General features: G+C 43.6%; 1 protein-coding gene across 3 annotated transcripts; it reads left to right on the forward strand.

Moving 5' to 3' along the window:
- The first annotated feature begins 1,822 nt into the window (after window positions 1-1,822).
- Window positions 1,823-23,652, forward strand: scn4bb (sodium channel, voltage-gated, type IV, beta b). 3 transcript variants are annotated; one of them, XM_079507265.1, is made up of 7 exons: window positions 1,823-1,957; window positions 3,211-3,324; window positions 10,213-10,498; window positions 17,199-17,362; window positions 17,779-18,001; window positions 23,136-23,268; window positions 23,374-23,652. In XM_079507265.1, the coding sequence occupies exons 3-7, from the start codon at window positions 10,423-10,425 to the stop codon at window positions 23,474-23,476; spliced, it is 699 nt and encodes a 232-aa protein (XP_079363391.1). In that variant the 5' UTR covers window positions 1,823-1,957; window positions 3,211-3,324; window positions 10,213-10,422; the 3' UTR covers window positions 23,477-23,652. The 3 variants fall into 3 exon arrangements, with proteins under 3 accessions (XP_079363391.1, XP_079363390.1, XP_079363392.1); XM_079507264.1 differs by lacking the exon at window positions 3,211-3,324 and having other exon boundaries at window positions 1,831-1,957; XM_079507266.1 differs by lacking the exons at window positions 1,823-1,957; window positions 3,211-3,324 and adding an exon at window positions 9,556-9,601.
- Window positions 23,653-26,158: the final 2,506 nt, after the last annotated feature.

The following is a 26,158-nucleotide window of genomic DNA, read 5'->3' on the forward strand; positions in this document are numbered from 1 at the left end:
TGAGTGACCACCACAGTCTATATGTGATGGGCATAAGGCCTAAGCTACTGTGAGTGACCACCACAGTCTATATGTGATGGGCATAAGGCCTAAGCTACTGTGAGTGACCACCACAGTCTATATGTGATGGGCATAAGGCCTGAACATAACAGGCGGAAAATCAGTGGAATTGTCTGGTTGTATTTCTATGGCAACTGTATTCATAACATTGTTTTAATAAACAGATTAACCACATTATATATGATATGCTATAATAATATTTGGTCCGCCCTTAGTTGCTGTATTTGTCACTATGTTTGCTTATAGAGTGAAATGTGGTATTTGCATTTAACCGATCCTAAGTATTGGGAGCTACAGGGTCAGCGCCTCAGGGGTGTGGTTAGGGGTTAACCACTTAAACCACAGCTTCCGTATTCTGGGAGAAACATTGCAGAAATTAGCCGATCGAGCTTGTGTATCGGCTATTTTCTGCAAAGATATTGCTGAAAAGCTAAAACAGAAAAGTGCCTGAGAGACTACAACATTATGGGCTGGGGCTTAAGTGTCACTGTCTATATCCCTATAACAACCTGCCTACAATTTCACACATTGCCTATATAACAGTTCCTATCTATGTACTGTGTTTGACTCCGTTGTTTCTGATCAGGCTTCGTCAGAAGAAATGTTTTCTGCATAGGCCATGCTTTTGTGCATGCTGCCGCCCTCTTTTTAAAGAAGCCTGCACATATTGGAAGCAGTGCTTGCTGTAGCACAGTGGGAAGTGATGACGCCTGTGCTCTGTGTGACATGAGGAGGCCTGCCCTGTGACGTGTGGAGGCCTGCCTGGCACCACAGGACTTTGTCCAGGTGAAACACAAGCTGCTATAGTGCCTTGACTGCCTTCTGTCTAGAATAGATCATTCAGGGACACAAAGATGATCCTTTCGTGTAATAAAAAGCATCTCTAGACTAGCATCTGTAACCATTACAAGTAAAATATGTATTTCTGTATTACAGTGGCATGGAATGTAGACATGTGCATTATAGGTATTGTCTCTTCTTTATAGATGGGTTTTGTAATGTTTCAGCACAGATTATATGCAGTCTGAATAGCAGTGGTGGAAAGTAACTAATTACTTTTACTTAAATACTGTACTTAAGTTAAATTTTGAGGTATTTGTACCTTGAGTATTTCCAATTTCCAGTACTTTTACTTCTACCACGATTTTAGAAAACATACGTTAACCACTTCAACCCTATACATTTCGCCATTTGAAAATAGCCTTGCGACGCATTGTGAGCTTGTAGATCTGCCATTTTCAATAGATTTTGTACACATTTTGAACTTGTGAAATGGCACATTCTGCACAATGAGTACTTTTACTTTTAGTACTTTAAGTACATTTTGATGCCGATACTTTTGTACTTTTACTCAAGTACATTTTCAATTCTGTACTTTTACTTGTAACAAAGTACTTCTAAATTGCAGTATTGGTACTTTTACTTAAGTAAAACAATTGAGTACTTTTTCCACCACTGGTCTGAATAGGCTCTGTATGGCCTCACTCAGACCTTTAAAACATTGATGCATGCTTGTTGTATGAATGTTGTGAGTGTCATGGCCGCCCCAATGCATTTCCAATGGAAGTCACATGGTTTGTAGTCCACATTTTGGACTACAAGCTGTTGTATGGTTTTCGGCTGTGTTTCGACTGCGCCCCTCCCCCTCATACAACACAAGTGTTGTGTCAGACCATGTGACTCCCATTGGAAATGCATTGGGACAAGCTGTGTCACACCCTTTGTATACAGCAAGCACAGAGCAATCTGCAGCGACCGTGTGAGTGAGGCCTATAACTGTAGTCCTGGGTTTCCAGAAGGGGGCATACCTACTACCATGTTCCTGTTCCTGGGACTACATTATGCACAGAGCAGAGAGCACACCTCTAAAAGTAAACAGCCAAAGAGAGCATGATAAGTAAATAATGGGTCTTTTAATAATAGGCAATTTATTTGTTGTATTTATTCAGGTTTGTTCAGTCTAGTTACTGTTTGTTAATGCATGTCCCTGCCTTGTTTTATCTTGTTTGATAGAACTGAGTCACTTGAGTGGGATTTGTGCCAGAGTTCAAGGGTGTGTGACTGTGTGTGTGCGTGCGTGCGTGCGTGTTCACTGTGCATACTGTGCATGCTGCTGACATTTGAGTGAATAGGCCACCTGGTAAACAATATTATATAGATTTTCCACAAAAAGCCACATTTCAATTTTAGATGTTATGGGCTGGCGTGTGCGTGCGTGTGTGCGTGTGTGTGTGGTGTGTGTGTGTGTGTGTGTGTGTGTGTGTGTGTGTGTGTGTGTGTGTGTGTGTGTGTGTGTGTGTGTGTGTGTGTGTGTGTGAGAGAGAGAGATTTTGTATTTATGCTGGATTAAATCATGTGCTGTCTATGCTCCCCCCAGTAGATGTTTTGCTGCAGTAATAGCAGATGACACCTCTGTGTGTGTGCATGTGGACTTGTGTTACCATGCTTGTGAGGACCAAATGTCCCCATGAGTATAGTTATAGTTGAATTTCAGAACTAGAGTCAGTAGACATTGTGAGGACAATGTTCCTGGTCCTCACAAGAGAAATGGCTGTACTACTGGTTAAATAAATGCTTGCAATCATTAAGAAAAGATTCAGACTAGGATTTAGGGGTTAATTGGGGTTAACGTTATGCCTGACTTATTCTTTGTGCACCGAAAATAGCAGATCTAGAGCTATTTTTGGTTAGTGTTAAACATCGCAATGTAAAATAAATGGCATTCATAAAATCCCTGTCCTAAAATGTTGATGTCCTCACAAGTATAGTAATACAAACGTGTGTGTGTGTGTGTGTGTGTGTGTGTGTGTGTGTGTGTGTGTGTGTGTGTGTGTGTGTGTGTGTGTGTGTGTGTGTGTGTGTGTGTGTGTGTGTGTGCGTGCGCGCGCGTGTGCATGCGCGCGCGCGTGCATGTGTGCGCGTGCGTGCGTGCATATTATAAAAACTGAAGGTGTGGCTAAATGGCGTCTGTGAACACCAACGTCAACGAAAACATAGGACTACATGTGTATAGCTATAGTGTCTGCGTGTGAATGTGGCGTAATGATGATCCATGGGCAGCTTGCTTCCTCATGTGGTTCCAATATTGCAGAGGTCTGCAGCACCCCCGCTTTCTGCAGCAAAACAGTTTCTTTTTTTTTTCTCCTGCAGTTCTGGAAGAGTTCCCACTTCCCACCACTCACTGCTGCAATGAGACTCCAGTGGAGGGGCATGGACAGCAGAGCAGTGAGCCTGCCTGCCTGCCTGCCTGCAGCCTCCACTGGTGTAAGTAACTGAGTGCATATATGTACTCATGTAACGTCTACTGTACAATTTGGAGCTATTTTCTTTTACTTTACTAAAAACATATTACCAATATTGTCAATACTTTTAGTTGATAAAATGAAGAAATGCCAGAACTCAATATATGTCCTTTACTTTTCACATGATTTATTTACCTCTGACCTCGTCAGAGGTAAAGTCAGAGGTAAATAAATCATGTGAAAAAAGGACATAATTGAGTGCTGAGCATTTCTTCATTTTATCATGTCATCATCGAGCCTTGCACCTAGAAGCATTGCTCCTCGAACCTGGGAGTGTTGCGGGTTGTCTGCTTCGGCAGTATCTCTCAATACTTTTAGTTACTACTCCACTACATCTCAGATCCAAATCTGTACTTTTAAAACTTCAGTTACTAGTTACTTTGCAGATTTTGATTATTATTGTTAAAACAAAATATTTCTATATACATTTTTGAGAACTTGTGAAATGGGACATTCTGTGTAATGAGTACTTTTGGTACTTTATGTAGGCGTAGAGTATTCTTCATTGTGGCATTAATACTTTTACTCAAGTACTGGCAGGCTCCACACACTATCTCTGACTTAGAGCTCCACATACACACCCTCTACCTCCGTAAGCCTGATTTATACTTCGTCGTACGAGTTTGAATTACTCATCCTTCTGCCACCTGCAGCCACCACACACCATATGTAGCCTGTATACCACACAGCCACCTGCAGCCACCTGCAGCCACCACACACCATATGTAGCCTGTATACCGCAGCAGTTTTTCTGTAGAACCCCCTTCATACATCTAACAAAAGCTTTTTTAACATTTGAAAAACTAGAGGCGGTGCCTGTTGGAGCGTCTACAGCGGTGCCCGTTGGGCACTGGCCTACTTGGAACGATGCAAGTTGGAAATGCATGCCCCACCCAGATATTATGTCTGTTTCCCTTTTATTCTTTGTAAGGCATGCCCAAATATGGAGTCTATGCAGACGTCAGAATGATGTCAGAACAGGCTGGGCAGGGGCCCTGTCCAGAGCCCGGGCAGAGGCCTTTTTGGGGCAGTTCTGGACAACCGTGGGTCCGACACCGGGCACTGCACTCCCTGTGGTGGGGTGTGTCGAATTTGAAGTCGGTGGGGCGAACGGTTCTCGAGTTAAGTGGATTACAACAGTACACACACACAGACTTGGTGCATTTTAGATGTAAAAAAAAAGAAAAGAGCTTGAGCTTTTGAGCTTTTTTGATAAATAATTCAATATATAATCATGGCCCAAAAATGCAAGTTCTGATTTTGTGCAACATGTTTAAAATGTTGGACTGCCTCCAAATAGACAGGCCTCACATGGGCATGCCCATATATGTGGATATCAGTCAGATCGGTGTTTCCGAATCACCGCCTATCTGACTGACTTTCCTTGGATCGTCGGCGACGCACATGCCTGTTCTGAAGTCGGTTGGTTGGACGGTTCTCGAGATACATGAACCACACCACAGACGGACGGAAATACGTACATACTGTAAAATAAGTTTTATTTCCAGTTGATTTCTATTGAACACACCATTGTAAATATTCGTCAACTGTCTCAAATTCATCATCTGTTGCTGTTGATCTCCCTTACTGCATTTGTTTTTCCCATAACCACCTATGCCCTACTTTGGGCTACTGTACATTGTATGATAAATAGTTTTCGAAAATGTTTACAATTAAAACATTTTGACTGGAATATATCTGTGGATAGCCCAAGCATAGACATAAAAAGGTAGACGCCTCCTTCGGCTCTGGGGCGTGTGTCTCTCTTTATTGAAGGCAACATGGAGGCAAGCTTTCCCGAGATTCCCAAGCCCCCATAAGGCTATCCAACGTTGAAGCTGCCACTACCTACTGGCGAAAAGTGGAACTGCAGCACGTTCATGGAGGTGGACGGACGTTCAGTGACATCATGTGCGTAACGTGCGTCATCCCGGGCTTAACTTCCGCTCACTCGAGCCATTGAGTTATAATTATACTTCCGGCAGTCTTCCGGATGCTTCAAAACGCCACTGAGCAACTTGCATCGAAATGAATAGCGGGGGGCGGGGCTAACGCTCCGGTTCGGTCTCTATCCTTTTATTACTCTATGGAGATATCTTGCGAAGCATAGCGGAAGCATGAGCGGAAGCATAGCGGAAAGCATAGCGGAAGCATAGCGGAAGCATGAGCGGAAGCATAGCGGAAGCATAGCGGAAGCATAGCGGAAGCATGAGCGGAAGCATGAGCGGAAGCATAGTGGAAGCATAGTGGAAGCATAGCGGAAGCATAGCGGAAGCATAGTGGAAGCATGAGCGGAAGCATAGCGGAAGCATAGCGGAAGCATAGCGGAAGCATGAGTGGAAGCATAGTGGAAGCATAGTGGAAGCATGAGCGGAAGCATGAGTGGAAGCATGAGTGGAAGCATAGCGGAAGCATAGCGGAAGCATAGCGGAAGCATGAGTGGAAGCATGAGTGGAAGCATAGCGGAAGCATAGCGGAAGCATGAGTGGAAGCATAGCGGAAGCATAGCGGAAGCATAGCGGAAGCATAGCGGAAGCATGAGCGGAAGCATAGTGGAAGCATAGCGGAAGCATAGTGGAAGCATGAGCGGAAGCATAGCGGAAGCATAGCGGAAGCATAGCGGAAGCATGAGTGAAAGCATAGCGGAAGCATAGCGGAAGCATAGCGGAAGCATGAGCGGAAGCATAGCGGAAGCATGAGTGGAAGCATGAGTGGAAGCATAGCGGAAGCATGAGTGGAAGCATAGCGGAAGCATGAGCGGAAGCATAGCGGAAGCATGAGTGGAAGCATAGCGGAAGCATAGCGGAAGCATAGTGGAAGCATAGCGGAAGCATAGCGGAAGCATAGCGGAAGCATGAGCGGAAGCATAGCGGAAGCATAGCGGAAGCATAGCGGAAGCATGAGCGGAAGCATAGGGGGGTCAAAAAACCGTAGGTTTCATTTTTGGCTAGGTGGCCCAGCCTTCATCCAATCAGGATAGAGGGGCCTTCCGCCAATCCTGATTGAGCGGGGCGGGCCTTGGTGTGTGTGCTGTTGGGCTGTCGTGTGTCCCCCCACTGTAGTGCATGCATGTGCATATCTTGTTACCGGGGCGGACCGGGGGGTTTTCCAAATCACCCAAATCACTGAATGCTCCTTTAATGCAATCAGACAGGACTTTTCTGTTTGGATGCATGGGCTGTTAAGGCCAGAAAGTAGTTTTTTGCCACTCAGTAGGCATGCCTGCGTAACTTCCGGGTTTGATGATGATGTCACGCGCATACCCTCTATACTGTGTAGTATTTAATTCATTCCTGTAGTCTTATTTTTTCCATTGCATTACTTTTATTCTGGTTATGTATATTTTGCCAATAGAATGTGAGGTACAGTACATAGTTATGTTTCATTTGTGTGGGATTTAGGCCTATTTGTTTGCATGTGTGAAGGTAGCTCTCCACCCCACCGACGGTAAGTGTTCGAAAGCGTCTGTTGCCGAAAACCTGCTGTTGAATGAATGGGCGACGTCGGGTCGCAAGCGTGGAGAAGCCGACCGGTCCACCCCAGAACACTGTGGAAACACAAACGGTTTTGTTTTCATTTAAAGCATGTCGTCATGATTGAATGCGTGTTTTTGATTGCCTCTCATTATTACATTCTACTTAATGTCCAATTCTGGGTTCTCTGTCACATTTATATTTATAATTTCAGTTATGACTAGCAATGCAGGCCAATAAATCAATCAACTACATGCCATCGGCATCACTTATGACATAGACAATTGTGACAATGACATCACTTATGTCATCTGTTCTCGTTTGTGGCTTCTTTCTTTTGTTTTAAAAATCTCTGCTTATGCCATGCAGAAAACAAGGACGCCAGGTTGAAAGTGGTTAATGCAGTGCTTATTAACAAACAATATGTATGTCTCCAAATTACAAAACCATTGTATCAGCTTCCAGCTCATAGGGTCCTGCACGAGAGGCAGGAAATAACTTGCCACGATGATTATGAATAATAGATCACTGAGCAAAAAGCACTGTAGTTGCATAGGAAGTGAAATATATGCTTATCTGGCTGGTGCTGGCAGCTGGCTCCTATACTATAAGTGTCAGCTTAAACCGGTGGCTCAGCTTCTTAAAGTTGCAAGTCATAGGGGACCTAGCCTGAGCTAATGTGTTAGGTTTCTGGTCTAGAGGGGCGGGTCGCGGCAGAGATTTGCGCACGCCCTGATTGGATCTCACCTATCTGTCAGTCACCCCCGGCCCCTCCCCTCCCCCCCAGTGCAGCGCTATACGTCACATCATTTGGAGCGACGCCCACCCGGAAGGGTTAACTCCCACTTCTAGCCCAGAGCGGCCAATGCGTTCCTCCAGGCTTTCATTTTTTGCGCCGACGAAAATGAAAGCCGCTGGTACCGAGGCTATAGGGGACCTTACCTTCTCAAACAGTTTCATGTCAAGGACCCTCAAATTCATATGTATATTTGACTGAGGACATTGACAGCCATCTGAAAATAGTTTGACGATTTGGGTTGAATTTGGGTTAAATTGTTCCACATTTTTTAAAAGAAATTCACGATTTTTCTAAATGTGTGGAAAATAGCCTTTCTTCATGCTCAAAACTCGTAGCGCGACACATTTTAGGCTTAGTAGACTGTAGATTGACTATTTTTGTCGATCTTTGATGTCATCGCTAGGGACATGCTTCAGTAGGCAGGAACTGGGGGTGGCAATGAAGGACCGGGAAGTCTGGCGTAGCATTGTGGAATCCATGATCTCGACCGCGGTCGAAAAATTATGATGATGATGATTGTCGATCTATATGCTTACGGACTCCGACAGTCAAACATTTTATAAACAGTCCTGAGGAGGACTCTGAATCCTGAGGCGGAGGCATCGGTTCTAGGCTTCTCTGGTTGCTTGCCTGCTTGCTCAGGGACACCTCGACACATTGCCCTAATTGACATAGTATGGTACCATCCTGACCATTAGTGAGGAGTGAGGCTGATGAAAGGAGATAAGGTTGAACTGAGGTGAAGTGTTCCTTTAAAGTTTCCTAAATTCCAGGAACACTGAGCTAAGCAATTCCTTTGTTGTTTGTGTTCAATAAACAATACAGATAGTAACAGTCAGCATTTGTTGATTAATGCTTTGATATAACACAACCGGAAGGTGAGCTTTGTCGCTTATCACAAGGGAGTAAATCATATTTGATTCCATACTAAGAGGTTTGACCTTCCTCTGTCTCAAATGTCTCACGTTATACAGCATTGCACATGCCTAGACACACGAACACGCATACAGATTGCCTGTGGCTTGTGGCTGTTGATTTTTCCCTTAGCTAGGAGAATATGACTCTGGCTAGAGCTCACCTTTCAGGGAAAAGCCAGGGCTAGAATCTTTGTCTGCCTGTGTCTACCATAGCAATGTAAAAACCGAGGGGAGAGGGGAGAGGATGAGAGAGAGAGGGGGAGAGAGAGAGAGGAGCGAGGGAGAGAGGGAGAGAAATGCAGAGTCACAGGATACTGAAGTCGTGTATCTATCACAGTGAAGGATAAGTGCAGAGTGACAGGGAAGCAATTGGAATAGTGGCGATGAAGAACAGCTTTCAATGTCACATTCACATTGCAGGGAAACAGAAACATGTTCTCCCACGTTCAGTTATCGTTCAAACGTTAAAAAAAATATATACATTGTGTCCTACTGGCATGCAATAATTTGCCCTCTTCATGTTGGAATGCTGCAATATGCTGTGCTACAAAACCTGATAGAATGAGTGGCAGGACTTCGCAAAGGCCCTAACATTGAGACGTGACCAGTGTACGACATATTTATGCACTGTTTAAATATGAGGCTGTATGTGTCTTGTGGGCCACTGGGCCTGTGTTATACCTCCCTTCCCCAGCCTGCACTGCAGAACTTTCTCTGATCCTCACAAACACTCAGACAAAAGTGCCTCGGTCTGCATACACACCCCCAGTGAGTCGATTGTAAGGCAGGCGAGAGGCGGGGGACCACAGAAGAGGAGGAGGAGGAGTGAAACGGGGTGATGGAGGAGAAACGGAGGGGCGAGGGGAAAGAGAAAGGGAGGGTAGCAGAGGGGATGAGAGAAGAGGAGAGGGGGAGGAGAAAGCGGTGGCACGGAGCCAAAGGAAAGGGACGTGAAAAGTTGAGAGACAGCCAGAAGGACATGCGGAGGAGGAAGAGTCAGCATCGTTTGGGGCTCTGCTGTCCAGGAAGACAAGCGGCCGCCTCCTGTCTGTAAGGTCAACTGCATGCTGCTGTACTCTCTGTCTGTCTGTCTGTCTGTCTGTCTGTCTGTCTGTCTGTCTGTCTGTCTGTCTGTCTGTCTGTCTGTCTGTCTGTCTGTCTGTCTGTCTGTCTGTCTGTCTGTCTGTCTGTCTCTTTCTCTGTCTCTCTCTCTCCGTCTCTGTCTGGCTGCATGTCTCCTGCTCTACCTTGGGGCTGCAATGTGCCGGTCTCTGCAGTGAAATCACTGGCTAGCTGGCTGGCTGGCTGGCTGGATTCTCCTTGACTGTGCGCATTGAGTCTCTGCCGTGCAGTTCAGCATTCTGCACCGCTTGCTGTAACGTCTCCACGTCTCTCACAGCCAGCCATACATGTCTTGCATTCGAGGAAAGGAGGCACATACTGTATGTAGTTTGCGTATCCCTGCTTGTGCACTCACATGCGTGCCTGCACATGCACAGTCTCAAACTACGTAGCACTTTCCAATGCATTGCAACTTTTTGCTGAATTTTGCTGGATTCTCCTTATGTATTTGTTATTCATGCATTTGGGGTTGTGGCTTATTAACGTGATTTTCTTTTCCCTTTCATTCTTCAACTCTGTGCCCTCTGTCTAACCTACAGTGTCTCTCACAGGAGTGCTGTGGGGGGTACTGGCAGGCAGGTTCATCAAAGCACCTCGATATTAAAGGTTTTACGTTTGAATTCACCTCTGCGGGGCGGCATCGTGACATCCTGAATCGGACGCACAAGACAGGATTACAGTTGCTGACACAAAGGGGATACGGATAGACACGAGGACAATACGACCCGGGCTGGAGCCGGCGGACCACCATGGAGGTCCCGTGGAATATCATTGAGCGGCTCCACACACACACAGCTACCAGCCTGGTCCTCTCCATGCTGCTTGGTAAGACCCACCCCTTACTGCACTATACACCTACTGCTGCTTGTTTAATGTTTGATGTAATGTTGATTAACATGCACTATGCCCCAACTGAAATAACCCAACCCCCCCCCCCCCCCCCCCCCCCCTAACACGCTCACTAACACGCTCTGTGTGTCTTTATGTTGTTGTTTTTTTGGCTTTTTTGCAGTGGTGCTTCTGGACTTAATTTATTTGGGGGATATACGTATTTGCATATTAGGCTTTGTGTTAGGAGTTTTGGTTTGGTAACAGATGACTAGATGTGGTTTGTACGTGTGATTTATCACCTTTGTAGAACATTGGTTTTGGTTGTGGTTCTATTAAGCAATATATATGGTGATGAGATGAAGATTCTAGATCAGTGATTCTCCTCCACCTTTTTGATGTCAAGGACTCCCAGTTTGAAATGCGTTAGGTTAGACCACAGACCCCCATTTGATTATCCTCAGTGTTTATTAAATCGAGTTATACAGACACATCCCCAAACCTGGCGTGTCATATCAAATTTGTTTTTAAAAACGTTGATGTACTACTGCACTTTGTCCAAGACAAATTTCCCCTCGTGGGACAATAAAGTATATCTCATCTCATCATCTCATCTCATTTGGTTTCATATGTGAGAACTTCTGTGAGGCAAAGTCATCAAGGGCTTATAGAAACCTTTATTAAAGTAATAAAGACCTGAGTTATGTTTGCAAAGTAACTGAATTAGCTCAGTTTGAGCATTCATATTTGTACACCTTAGCCTCATGTGTTGCCATGTCTGCTTATTATAAGCGACTTTGGGCTTCTCTTTCTGTAAAGTTACATTCTTTATTATTTAAAGCAGTGTTTCTCAAGTATTTGTCCCTCCATAATCCCTATCTGAAAATGTTTTGTGCCAGGGAGCTTAGTACCAGATTTGTTTAAAAAAAATCTTCCACATATTCCACTTTTTATTTAAAGATTTGTAGATTGGCTATTTTCAAATAGCCGTTGTATAGCCTACAATAGGTTTAAAGCGCTCATGTGGCCCATAGTCGCTTCTTTTGGGCTTGTTTTCCTAGACCTGGTTGCTTATTTCTCTTACACAATGTGGCAACACTGCTTGGTCCACACCTTTTGGCATAACAACATGATAGCCTCATCGGCCAGCAGTCCCAAAGTTGTGCAACATTTGTTCTAGAAGGTATTGTAATATTATATCAACCGTTATTGAGATATCGTGTCATGATGTCATTGAGGACACAGTGACACACTTATTTATTATAGTTGGAAAATATAGGTGGATATATTATGGATTATTGGATATGGATTTCCACCACAATGGTTTAAAAGAAAATATGTCACAATAAGCGAATGACTGCAATGGAAAGTGGCCCATGCAGTGATTGAACGGGTATGTGCTGTAAGTCTAGACAGGATTCAGCCTAGCAAGAAGCTATTTGACCTGGATTCATATTCCCTCTGTTCATTAATGTACCAAAGTGATTCAGAGACGAAAACAAGTAAAAAATCAGATACCTTTCATTCATGTTTTTACCAAAGGTATTATTGCAATATATTTTAGATTAGAAGGCCTATTGACGTGTTTTGCTCAAAAACATCAGAGTCAGGCTGTAAGAAATGTGTAATTTCCATGCCTGTAAGTATTGTTGGATATACAGATGTGGGACATTGACATTAATAATATCTACATCTGCTTTAATGCAGTGGTCCCCTAACGGGTCCATTTGGTTCCATTTGTACACTCAGAGTTAAATTAACATTGATTTTACAATATAAATTGGGGTCCCAGAGATAGAAATGCCATTAAATGGGGGACCGTAGCCTAATGCATGTCAAACCGGGGGCCCTTGAAATGAAAATGGCTGAAAATCACTGCTAGAGCCGTAAAAAACCTTCTCTTATTGGGGTCCTTGGCATATATTTTCAAATGGGGGGGTCCACGGCCTAATGAGTATCATTTTAGGGGTCCTTGACATGAAAAACTCGCCTGGGTGAATACTGATTCTGATTGGCTGGAGGATAACTGGATACAGGATACAATGGCAAAATGATCAATGTTGTCAGTCAGACTTAAACCTGCGATGTCATTGCAGCTCAGCATTGACTAATGCAGATATAGTGCCAAAAAACAAAACGTCACTGATGATTTTCTGCAGAGCAGGTCTAGATTTTACACCTGATGACATCACACGTCTGATTCAACATTCATCTAGAAATTCTATCTCAAACGGACACGTGCTTGTCTCAGATTTCCTGTTACTGGAGCTGTTTGTCTGACGACACATTGTAAAAGCTACTGAATGTCCATGTCCAGGCCTATTGGATATTCTAAATATAATGGCTCAAGTATAGTCAGTCAGCCAATCCAGGTTTATGCTAGAAGCACTCTATGAAGCGGACAAATGTAGGCTAGAAATTGGAGCATATCGCTGTTCTACTTTTGCCTCAGCTGCATAGTTGACTTTGCTTTGCAGACAAAACTTTCAAACAATAAAACACGGAATGGATTTTAAGTTTGCTGGAGAATCGGTTGTTCTGTCTGCACCTTTGGTACCACCACAATATTACCATAGGGAAATTACTTAGGTTATTAATATCGATGCATACCTAGTCAAAACGTTCTATTTGTCACTATCAATTGAGAAATGTATCCAAATATCAGGAATGGGTCTTTTTGACTCTTAAGTCTTGTTTTGTACTGTTCTGATTATCTAGTCCAGCAGCTCCAGTTACAGTGCAACATGAGCAATCTAACGTTTAACAGACATTTAGCTGGACAAAACCGAAGGTCAATGGACAGACAAAGCAGAATGAAAATGCTGAATAGTAGAAAATAATACAATACACGTGTGTGTGTGTGTGTGTGTGTGTGTGTGTGTGTGTGTGTGTGTGTGTGTGTGTGTGTGTGTGTGTGTGTGTGTGTGTGTGTGTGTGTGTGTGTGTGTGTGTGTGTGTGTGTGTGTGTGTGTGTGTGTGTGTGTGTGTGTGTGTGTGTGTGTGTGTGTGTGTGTGTGTGTGTGTGTGTGTGTGTGCGTGCGTGCGTGCGTGCGTGCGTGCGTGCGTGCGTGCGTGCGTGCGTGCGTGCGTGCGTGCGTGCGTGCGTGCGTGCGTGCGTGCGTGCGTGCGTGCGTGCGTGCGTGCGTGCGTGCGTGCGTGCGTGCGTGCGTGCGTGCGTGCGTGCGTGCGTGCGTGCGTGCGTGCGTGCGTGCGTGCGTGCGTGCGTGCGTGCGTGCGTGCGTGCGCGCGTGCGCGTGCGTGCGTGCGTGCGTGCGCGTGTGTGCATGCGTGCGTGCGCGTGTGTGCGTGCATGCGTGTGTGTGTGCGTGCGCACGCACATGCGAGTGCGCACATGTGTGTGGGTGTGCGCGTGCGTGTGCGTCTGTATGTGCGCATGCTGTCCCTACTCGCTATAGAAGAACCGTAATTGAGAATGAGATCTAAAGAGCAAAAAAGGCATTAAGGGAGGGACAGACATTGTGAAGATGCTGTTGGTCTGTCTCTGATAGCGATACAGTTTCTGCAGGATCACCGTGCTGTATTGTGACAGGAAAGGAAGGACAGAGAGGTAGACGGAACTACAACACTGCTTGTCCTTCTCTGGAGTTCAAAGCAATATATCACTCCTCACTGCAGTGGTGGGGCTTGACCTTGGCTATGTAATGAAGTAAAACAGCTGCGATTATGCAGGGGAGAATTACACAGATTGAAACCAAAAACCCATCCCCCGCCAGGATTAATGTATTTATTTATTTATCGCGCATTGCCAAGGTTTTCCCCCTTTCAACCCTTATTTTGAAGAGCCAAATATCCGTAACCGGATGTTACGATGACGTAATGGTGTGTGTGGTGTCTTGACCGGTTGTTGTTCTCTCGCTGGGTGCAGAAAAAACCTGACCGCGAGTGTCACAGCGCGGCTGTGGGCAGTTGAAAAATCTTGTTTTGACCATAAACGACATTCATTAATTGCGCCGATTTGGAGATACAGGCCATTGAAAGCAGCACATAGAGTGCAAGTGGATGCGTGCGCATCTTAAAATGGCGCCGGCCAGTGTCACACTTTACACTGGGATGCTATCGACATGCTATCGACATTTTTAACATAGCCTACGGTCTTGGCGGGCGGCCAGACTAAAGATAAACTACGGTTTCTACGGTTCTGGCGGGCTTCGTGTTAAAACAATTCAGTGGAAGAGAGAATTTGATTCCTTAGCCACTAGAAAGGTCTTCGCCAGGCTAGGTAGCCTACCCTGCAGGGGTTTGTGGGTTGCAGCTGGCAGGACATGAGGAAGCTCCACGCACACACAATCATATGCATGCACACTCATACTGTATGCACGCATGCATCATGCTTCACACAATGCCTGCCAGAATGAATGCATTCATATTCCAAATATGATATTCGGCTCTCTGGGAAGCAAGTATGATCGGACCCTACAAACCCTCCTGCGCGCTCAGATCAGCCAACGCAGGGAAGCTAGAAGTACATTCACTAAAAACATTGGGACAACGCTCCACACGTCCCAAACTCTTCTCCCTTCTGGCTCCAAAACTATGGAATGCATTTCCAATTGTAATCAGAACTGCAGACTCACCCCCAATCTTCCAAAGTAGTCTGAAAAGACTCCATCTTAGCCCGTAGCACTTGCTCTAGCCTCGACGACCTTACAGGCGTATGCAAATAAGGTTCAACTTATGTGACTTAGATAGCATTTTATGTAGACATAGCACTCTATAGCGTATACGCATAGTTTCATTATAGTTTCATTAGATATTCCACTGTCCTTAGCTGATTCTTGATGACAATTTGATCTATTACCATATTTTGTTCTTGCTTACTGTAAATCGCTCTGGATTAAGAGCGTCTGCTAAATGCCTAAATTGTAAATTGTTTAGGCTGTTTGCTCATGTGCCAGTGCGTGTTCTTCACACATTTATACACTAGATGGCAGCATAAAGTTCAAGATCTTTGAGTGACCAGCAATTTTAAATCTTTTTTTGTAGGATGTCACTGACTTGCCGGCCTTATTTGATTCTTTTTGGGTTTAGATGAGGAAAAGAAAGAGGTTCCAAGTCTGGTGTTAATGAGGAAAAGGAGAGGATAGACATCATAATTTGCTGGTAAAAAGGTTGTGGCATGTTCAATCCAGGTTCAATCCTACTCCACTTCAATGACGAATCAATTAATATTCACGTGTTTGTATTTAGTGCAAGAAATGAAATGAAAGGGGGCTATAGTTAAAACGCAACACACGTCCAAACATTTCCAGCACATCACTACTTGCATACAATCAATTCAATTCAATTCAATTCAATTCAATTCAAAGGGCTTTATTGGCATGAGAAAACATACATTTACATTGCCAAAGCAATCACAGCAAGCATTACACAGGCGCAGGTCTAGTTACATAAATCCATGCAGTCTAACACACAAGCATTGGGCAGGGAGCTACAGTAGTAAGAACAGCATCAGGCAAATGAGGACAATACAATATCAAATAGAAAGGGCCAGGGGTACTCCGTTGGCTGTGTAAGTCATGGGTTGCAGCTGTAAACTGCATGAGGATAGCTTATACGACATCGTAGGCTTGGCAGTTTTTTAACGATGCTGTGCTGATGATGGAGAGAAGTCAGAAAAGATGTTTGTTGAATTATATGAGTCACTATGGGCCTCAAGATGAATTATATGAGTCACTATGGGCCTCAAGATGCTGAAAGTGTTTGTAGAAAGATCTCGTAATTATTCAAGTGTTCAGGGGTGGGAGAGCAAAGTGTTGAATTTTGCCCGTTGGGCACTGGCCTACTTGGAACAATGCAAGTTCGAAATGCATGCCCCACCCAGTTATTATGTGACGTCTGTGTCCCTTTTATGCCCATATATGGAGTTCTTTGTCAGGCATGCCCAGATATGCAGATTTCAGAACCACAATGTGATGTCAGAACATTGTGGCGGCTCTGGACAACCGTGGGTCCGACCAACTCGAGGCCGGGCACTGCACTCCCTGTGGTGGTGTGGAACGCATGTGCACTGCACTCCCTGTGGTGGTGTGGAACGCATGTGCACTGCACTCCCTGTGGTGGTGTGGAACGCATGTGCACTGCACTCCCTGTGGTGGTGTGGAACGCATGTGCACTGCACTCCCTGTGGTGGTGTGGAACGCATGTGCACTGCACTCCCTGTGGTGGTGTGGAACGCATGTGCCCAATTTGAAGTGGATTTTACAGACATATACACACCTAGAGACGTGGTGCATTTATAGATAGATAGGACTTCTGACTGTTTATATTTTTTTGCTATGGGCATCCGCCTGTAACCACACACGCACTCATGCGCGCACGCACTCATGCACTCATGCACGCATGCACACACACATGTACACACACACACACACACACACACACACACACACACACACACACACACACACACACACACACACGACAATCTGTGCACTCTGTAAGGCTATTGTAAGTATTTGACAACAAGCAATTGCATGTGTGTATTTTTAGTTGTTTACAGGTTTTTAGTGCCAGTTAGTTTTAACTTTAAGTGTGGCTTTTTTATAGATATGGTTACACACCCTCCCCACTGGATTCACACACCGTACAATGCTGGATGCTGCCTAAATGTGTTGTCTTTGACTATAGTGTTCCTTATCTTCTGATATGTTTTTCTCTCTCGTGCCATGCTCCTCAGGTGTGTGGTCTGCTCAGGCCGTTGAGATGAATACTGGGAAGATCCCCTTCCTGGAGGCATTAAATGGGACTACAGTCCTCATCCCCTGTACATACGCCAGCTGTATTGGCATCGAGAATCTGTACTTCAACTGGCATTTCAATGACAACGGCACCATGATTAAGGCAAGGCACGCACGCAGTGTCCAACAGGCTTGATATACTTAAAGGGATATTTCACTTACAAACATGTTTGGGGTCTTTTTTTTAACATCTACTCTGGCTTTTGTGAGGACGCCAGAGATTTAAGTTGCTTGATTCAATATTTTGATATTCATTTTACACGCCTCCTTCCTATATAAATCTATTGTAACTTCAAACTGTAGATTCATCGAAAACACCCGTCATAGATTTTGGTGACTGATATTGTCTTTCTAATGCATGAGGGGGCCATGTTTTTTCAATTACTTTTTTCATTAATTGTTTTGGAAAATGAGTGTGCGTGGTTTCGCACAGTCCCTCCCCTACGAGGTCCTCCATTTCCAATTAATCAAAAAGTGGTATAGTGTAGTGTGATAGTGACAGCTTGCTTTTCCACTTAGATTGCCGAGGGTTTGATTCCTGACGATGGAATATTCCCAGAAGATTTGAAAGTCTACAGGGAGAGAGTGGACTACGTTGGCGTCCCCGAACTCCACAACGTCTCCCTCCTGATCTGGAACATTACCTTTGACGACCAGGGCGAGTACCACTGCTTTGGACGCAACCCCAAAGAGAAGGGCAGGAACCACTCGGCCATGTTCACCCTCATTGTGGTGGAAGAGTGTAAGTGGCCTTCAGTGTATTGTCTGGTGGCACCATAAATCCCTTCTGTGGAATCAAACATCCTTATTCAACAAAACCTTGCTATGATAATTAATGGCGCGTAACGCACGCACGCACACGCACACACATACGTGCACGCACACTCACACACACGCAAGCAAACGCGTGCACGCACACACACACACACACGCGCAAGCAAACGCGCGCGCGCACACACACACACACAGACACGCGCACACGCACACAATCTGTAAAGGTCAAAACGTGGTCTGGTCTCCCTTAAAGGGACACTTCACCCTTTTTGCAAAAAAATATATGTTAATGACGTTTAGAAGCTTTAGAACACTTTCCTGGGGGTCTTTATGTGTGTAATATGTGGTTTTAGATATTTTAGATTGTAGCAGTGAGCCCAGTGTCTCTGATGGCATGGACACTGGGCTCACTTCCTTCCTGGACTACAATTCCCATAATACTTTGGTGCACTGCTCCTCCTTGTGGATAGGGGGACGGCTGTCTTACTGAGACAACATGTAGTCCAGGAAGTAAGTGAGCCCAGTGTCCATGACATCAGAGACACTGGGCTCACTGATACAATCTAAAGTATCTAAAACCACATATTACACACATAAAGACCCCAGGAAAGTGTTCTAAAGCTCCTAAACATCATTAATATATATTTTTTTGCAAAAAGGGTGAAGTGTCCCTTTAAGCGGGTTGTTAGTGCTGTTGTTAGTGCTGCTACCGGATAACATTGTAACATCCTCCGTTATTTGGTGCTGAGACAAACTGTAGAACAAAGTGGGGTCTCGCAACTCACTTTTAAATGCTCAAAAAATATGTATTAGTAATAAATATGACGTTTCGACCGTGAGGTCTTTATCAAGTATGTTGATAAAGACCTCACATGATCATCAGGAGATGATGTAATTATACTAGGGGAAAGATTTAATTTTAAAAAATAAAATAAAAAGTGTGCAGAAATTGTTAAAATTATGTTTTTATGTGGCCACACCCACCAGTTCATTAATTATGCCTGGTTTGCCTGGTGGGTGGTGATCCACCTGAACTGAAGCCGCACCCACAACTGTTGATAAAGGGGAGGGGGATGATATTGTGATGTCATGTCACTACTCACTATATCACTATCACTTTGAGATTCTGAGGAATGTAAAGTGCATTATAAATAAAATCCATTATTATTATTATTTATTATTATTATTATTATTATTATTATTATTATTATTATTATTATTATAAATCCATTATTTCCATTGGGCCTTTTGACCTGGGCCTCGATTGGACCTTTTGAGAAACCAAAATTACACAGGGAAGACATATTTCAATATTCTAACCACACCTGGGGGTCTATTAACCTGACTCCGCCAGCTGGTGGCAGCAGTGAGTTCCTCCTCCTGCTCCCATCTGGTCTCTCTCGGGCAGAGACGATGTACTCCAAACTAAATGTGATGGGAGCGATGTGCGGCTGTATGCGGCCGCTAGAGGCGGGATCAACGTGAGACTGGTGACGTATTGTAGCTGTGCCACAGGGCAAATGTAAACACAAGCTAACAAGACTACAACTCAAAATTATATCAGATTTTTGTCCCGCTGCTTCCGGTTCATCGTTTCGGGCGGCGGTGGTGGCTCAGGGGTAGAGTGCCTGGATGTTCTGCAAGGTTGCCAGTTCGAACCCGGGCTCCCCCAGAGTTAGTGTCGAAGTGTCCTTGAGCAAGACTCTGACCCCCTAATTGCTCCCGATGTGTTGGTTGGTGCCTTGCATGGTTTCTGCTGCCATCGGTGTATGAATGTGTGTGTGAATGGGTGCCAGAGGCGTATCTACAATAAGGCGAGGGCAGGCGTACGCCTGTCCAAATCCATTTCTGGCCTGGCCAAAATCCATACAATGAGAAAAAAAGAAGACAAAAACAAGACCTGAGAACTATTAATGGACAGCTGATTGGCCGTTGCGGTAGAGCGCGACCCTCAATCACCCATTGGAATGTAAATGCATGCCTTTCAGCCTTTGTATACTACTCGTCTGGCAGGTATATCTCTTTGAAAACATTAAAGTGCTACGATTGTGCGCGGGGAGACGACAATTAACACATGATCTTGCCTGCCCAAAACGTAATTCCTGGATACGCCACTGATGGGTGCATGCACAATCTATGTATAGCGCCTTGGATAAAGGCGATATATAAATGCACCATTTACCATTTTATTTTTCTGCTTGAGAGACCAGATCAAGGTAGGAGGAGGGAACTTGTGAGTCAGGTTAGGGGTCTATTAGAGTAATGTTAACTATTAGACACATATACAAAACAGAAAAAGTACAAAAATCACGGCACTCCATCTTTAACCATGAGTCATACACATAGGCAGTACTTAACATATTAGGTTAGGTAGCCTACACATAAGATGTCGAAGAATGGTAGTGGGAATTGGAATCATCCATGCATTGTGTGTCAGAGAAGACCCCCCTCAGCCAAGTACAATATTGCTTCTCCTTACCTTGTTTTATGCACCATACTCTGTCTACTTATACTACTATAACTAACCATTGTCCTGTGTTCAATCCGCATCCCTCATGTAACATGTTAAGCCCAATTTATACGTATTCGTATGACAGGGTCGCATGCCAAAAATAGCACATTTACAAGCTCACAAACGCGTTTACATATTATTATGTGACAAGTTTCAAGCTTGTAGATTTGCTATATACTGTATGTGCGACACTGAAGTACTATATAGCCTTGCGTAGCGATACTAATATCATGGGCCCTGGTTGGTTATAGCCTGTAGCGATACTAATATCATGGGCCCTGGTTGGTTATAGCCTGTAGCGATACTAATATCATGGGCCCTGGTTGGTTATAGCCTGTAGCGATACTAATATCATGGGCCCTGGTTGGTTATAGCCTGGTTCCACTAATATCATGGGCCCTGGTTGGTTATAGCCTGGTTCCACTAATATCATGGGCCCTGGTTGGTTATAGCCTGGTTCCACTAATATCATGGGCCCTGGTTGGTTATAGCCTGGTTCCACTAATATCATGGGCCCTGGTTGGTTATAGCCTGGTTCCACTAATATCATGGGCCCTGGTTGGTTATAGCCTGGTTCCACTAATATCATGGGCCCTGGTTGGTTATAGCCTGGTTCCACTAATATCATGGGCCCTGGTTGGTTATAGCCTGGTTCCACTAATATCATGGGCCCTGGTTGGTTAAAGCCTGGTTCCACTAATATCATGGGCCCTGGTTGGTTATAGCCTGGTTCCACTAATATCATGGGCCCTGGTTGGTTATAGCCTGGTTCCACTAATATCATGGGCCCTGGTTGGTTATAGCCTGGTTCCACTAATATCATGGGCCCTGGTTGGTTATAGCCTGGTTCCACTAATATCATGGGCCCTGGTTGGTTATAGCCTGGTTCCACTAATATCATGGGCCCTGGTTGTTTATAGCCTGGTTCCACTAATATCATGGGCCCTGGTTGGTTATAGCCTGGTTCCAGAAGAATCTGGTTGGCTCGTCACCACTTCGGCCGATTGAGAGGGGCCAGACTTAATCTGCCTGGCGCAATATGCAGTGCAAAGGCAGATGAAGGCTGGCTATGCGAGGCTAGCAGTACTATGCAGCATAAAGTAGCCATGACTGTTTTCCTCTGTTACAGTGAAGGTTACAGTACTGTTACAGTACTATGCAGCATAAAGTAGCCATGACTGTTTTCCTCTGTTACAGTGAAGGTTACAGTACTGTTACAGTACTATGCAGCATAAAGTAGCCATGACTGTTTTCCTCTGTTACAGTGAAGGTTACAGTACTGTTACAGTACTATGCAGCATAAAGTAGCCATGACTGTTTTCCTCTGTTACAGTAAAGGTTACAGTACTGTTACAGTACTATGCAGCATAAAGTAGCCATGACTGTTTTCCTCTGTTACAGTAAAGGTTACAGTACTGTTACAGTACTATGCAGCATAAAGTAGCCATGACTGTTTTCCTCTGTTACAGTAAAGGTTTCTGTTACAGTAAAGGTTACAGTACTGTTACAGTACTATGCAGCATAAAGTAGCCATGACTGTTTTCCTCTGTTACAGTAAAGGTTTCTGTTACAGTAAAGGTTTCCTCTGTTACAGTAAAGGTTTCTGTTACAGTAAAGGTTTCCTCTGTTACAGTAAAGGTTTCTGTTACAGTAAAGGTTTCTGTTACAGTAAAGGTTTCTGTTACAGTAAAGGTTTCTGTTACAGTAAAGGTTTCCTCTGTTACCACTCTGTTACCACTCACCACTTCGGCCGATTGAGAGGGGCCAGACTTAATCTGCCTGGCGCAATATGCAGTGCAAAGGCAGATGAAGGCTGGCTATGCGAGGCTAGCAGTACTATGCAGCATAAAGTAGCCATGACTGTTTTCCTCTGTTACAGTGAAGGTTACAGTACTGTTACAGTACTATGCAGCATAAAGTAGCCATGACTGTTTTCCTCTGTTACAGTGAAGGTTACAGTACTGTTACAGTACTATGCAGCATAAAGTAGCCATGACTGTTTTCCTCTGTTACAGTGAAGGTTACAGTACTGTTACAGTACTATGCAGCATAAAGTAGCCATGACTGTTTTCCTCTGTTACAGTGAAGGTTACAGTACTGTTACAGTACTATGCAGCATAAAGTAGCCATGACTGTTTTCCTCTGTTACAGTAAAGGTTACAGTACTGTTACAGTACTATGCAGCATAAAGTAGCCATGACTGTTTTCCTCTGTTACAGTAAAGGTTTCTGTTACAGTAAAGGTTACAGTACTGTTACAGTACTATGCAGCATAAAGTAGCCATGACTGTTTTCCTCTGTTACAGTAAAGGTTTCTGTTACAGTAAAGGTTTCTGTTACAGTAAAGGTTTCTGTTACAGTAAAGGTTTCCTCTGTTACAGTAAAGGTTTCTGTTACAGTAAAGGTTTCTGTTACAGTAAAGGTTTCTGTTACAGTAAAGGTTTCTGTTACAGTAAAGGTTTCTGTTACAGTAAAGGTTTCCTCTGTTACAGTAAAGGTTTCTGTTACAGTAAAGGTTTCCTCTGTTACAGTAAAGGTTTCCTCTGTTACAGTAAAGGTTTCTGTTACAGTAAAGGTTTCCTCTGTTACAGTAAAGGTGATCGACAACACATTGACCATCATCATAGCCTCGGTGGTGGGTGGAGGCATCGCTGCATTGATGACCTTCATGTTGATTAAGAACTTCATTATCTACGTCCTACAAGAGATGGAAGAGAGGAAAAAGTGAGATTTGTGATTGAAAGCAGTGTGTCCTGCAAGATGTCTCTTAATACTTACATTTGTAGTTCATATTCTAATCTAATGTCTTTTTCTTTTACCCAAATGCAGTAAGGAGTGCCTTGTAAGCTCATCAGGGAATGACAACACAGGAAATTCCATCTCAGGAAAAAGCTCTAAAGCTGATTCAAAGCCTACACCAAAAAAGAAATGAGTTAATGCATGTATGTAAATCCATATATGGTTATTCATATGTATATATCTACACACACACACACACACACACACACACACACACACACACACACACACACACACACACACACACACACACACACACACACACACACACACACACACACACACACGTATGTACAGTATATGCACATGTGTTTGTACACATGCAACTCCATTATGTTCAAGTTGGTACCGTATATATTTAAAAAGAAGTATGGCACCTGGCTGTGGCCTCTCTGTGTGTTAGGGTAAAACAAATGCTATCTGCACAAAATGCTATGGTGAGTTCTCAATATACAAAATAGGTAAATATTAGCCTACATAAAAAGTGTACATATTACACAATGCAACTTCCAAGTGCACACAAAATAATACAATATTTGATGTAATTATTTATTGCAGCTAGACACTTTGACTTGTTTATGAACCCAGCTATGATCTTTCCCAAAACACGGACACACTCACACTCTGTCCACTCACAATGGTGGCACTCTGTTTCAGGTGTGACATGCTCATCCTGTGGAATGTGGAGATGCACGCATTTGAGGAATGATCTTTTGTGCAACATGCTCTCTGTCAGTTGAGAGGGTTTGAAGACATGTAGCCTATATTTATTTCAATCAATAACCAAATAGTCTCGGGTGCAGTAGATAGCTAAAACAAAAATGTAATTTATTTGTATTTACTTGTCTTTTTCTAGTTTAGATAAAATCCAATTAACTAAGCTGTACAGATGCACATGGACCATGCACGGTAAATGTGCATGGTCTTGTACACAGTATCTGAAAATAGTATATATTATTATTTTGTGTGCAACTTCAGAACTTGTGAAAATATGGCAGGGTTATTGAATTGTGCAGATGGATTAACCAAAACGGGGACAGTAGTCTTATGACAGTGGTTGTTTGTGCCATTGATATACAAAATATTTTTAGGCCACAGTCAGGCTGCATAAAAAACTTAAACCTGCTTGGACTGTTTTTCATACAAAGTCAAAACAAACATTTAAATGCTTGAGACAGGGAATAATGCAATGTAGTACTTTGACCTGGGCTGGAACCTGCATCATCCTATAGCAAATGGTCAACTAAAACAAATTCATTTTGATTTTGTTTGTAATATAAAAAAAGATCGCTCTAAAAATACATTACTTTTGAGTACATTTTTAAGAAATAGATGTGTATGCCTTGTTCCTAGATTTAAGCATAATTAGAAGGATTCAGCCCAGGTCCTTTTTTTGTTTGTTTGCTTGATGCAAAACACAGGTGCCTGTTAGAGCTTCTATATTATTACTCTCTAATTGAGGAAAAATGTAATATCGCAAAACAGTTTATAAAACTCAAATGCAAATGCAAAAAAATAACACGTGCTACTAAACCGAAACGGTAGACATTCCCCTGAGCAACCTCCCTCCTTGACTCCTAGAAAACGGAATGACCCTGCGGTGATGCTGCTTTAAAGACAAATAACCAATGCATTTTAAGCATGTGAAGCAAACACAGGCCACATTTTAGACACAAAGCTTGAGAATAGAACCATGTGCTTTCCCCCCCCTAGCTGTGCTTCCTTTTTGGAACACTTGTTGAATACTTGTCTGATACAGTAACCGTGTCATGCTGAGGTTAGTTAAATCCTTATCTTACAGTATATATCATATCAATTTTCTCTTGAACTAATCCTGGCAAGGGTTGTGCACTTTTTGGTCCCGTAGATCTAAATGCTCCCGGGCAAGCCGGGATCAGACATATTACCATAATATTGCTATGTGCCACCTAACCATGATGGCTATAGTTTCTCCAAAACACTAATCTCCAGTATACTGTACATCCATTTAGCCAAAAGATTTCATATTTGCAATAAGTCATCTTTATCAGCTGCAGTGCAGTGAAAAAGAAAGTTTTTTCATAGGCCATCCATGTCAAAGCCATTATGGGTGCCCTCAGCCCATGCATATTGTAATTTGACCATATTCGCTCATATTTAAAATGAGCATGTAGGGCCAGTAGTTAACCCAGCAGGTAGAGTAGGGGGCTGCAGCTCAAATACTTGACAGTCGTGGTACTCGTGGCCCAAGCATTGATTTCGATATGTGATGATACTCTGTAGCCCTGACTGACAGACTGTGCCAAACTGGGATCATCCCTGAGAATCAATTCATCGTCCTATATCAGGAGAGGAATGCACATTTTCATCTTTGTCTTAATGCATACTGTAGCATTGACTCAACTAATGAAATGCAATGTTGTATTCATAACCGATGCTCATGCGAGATGCTGAATGTCTATTTTACAAATACCTCTGGAGTGTGAGACAGATAACACTGTGTCTGGGACACTGAGGTGAACCAGTCATATGATATTGTAACATATGAATGTACCTCCCTTGTATTTACGTACATGACATGAAAGTACTGTAATGTGATTGAGTGAGTGGTTTGGGTGGTTGTCGTCAACTCATCGTTATGTCATCAGAAAATGTGCCTCCAGTCTTTAATCGCTGGTTTGAAGCAATACTGTAAAGGGAGAGTCTGTTGGGCACTTTAAGCAGGCACACATATATTTATTTTTTTAAATCAGCTACGTATGTGTAATCTATTATCACTGCTTGTGTGCCTGATCACAAGTCACAGGGATAGAATCCATATAGCACATGTACCAAT

Source organism: Electrona antarctica, assembly GCF_951216825.1.
Source record: "Electrona antarctica genome assembly, chromosome: 8".
Taxonomy (NCBI): Eukaryota; Metazoa; Chordata; class Actinopteri; order Myctophiformes; family Myctophidae; genus Electrona; species Electrona antarctica.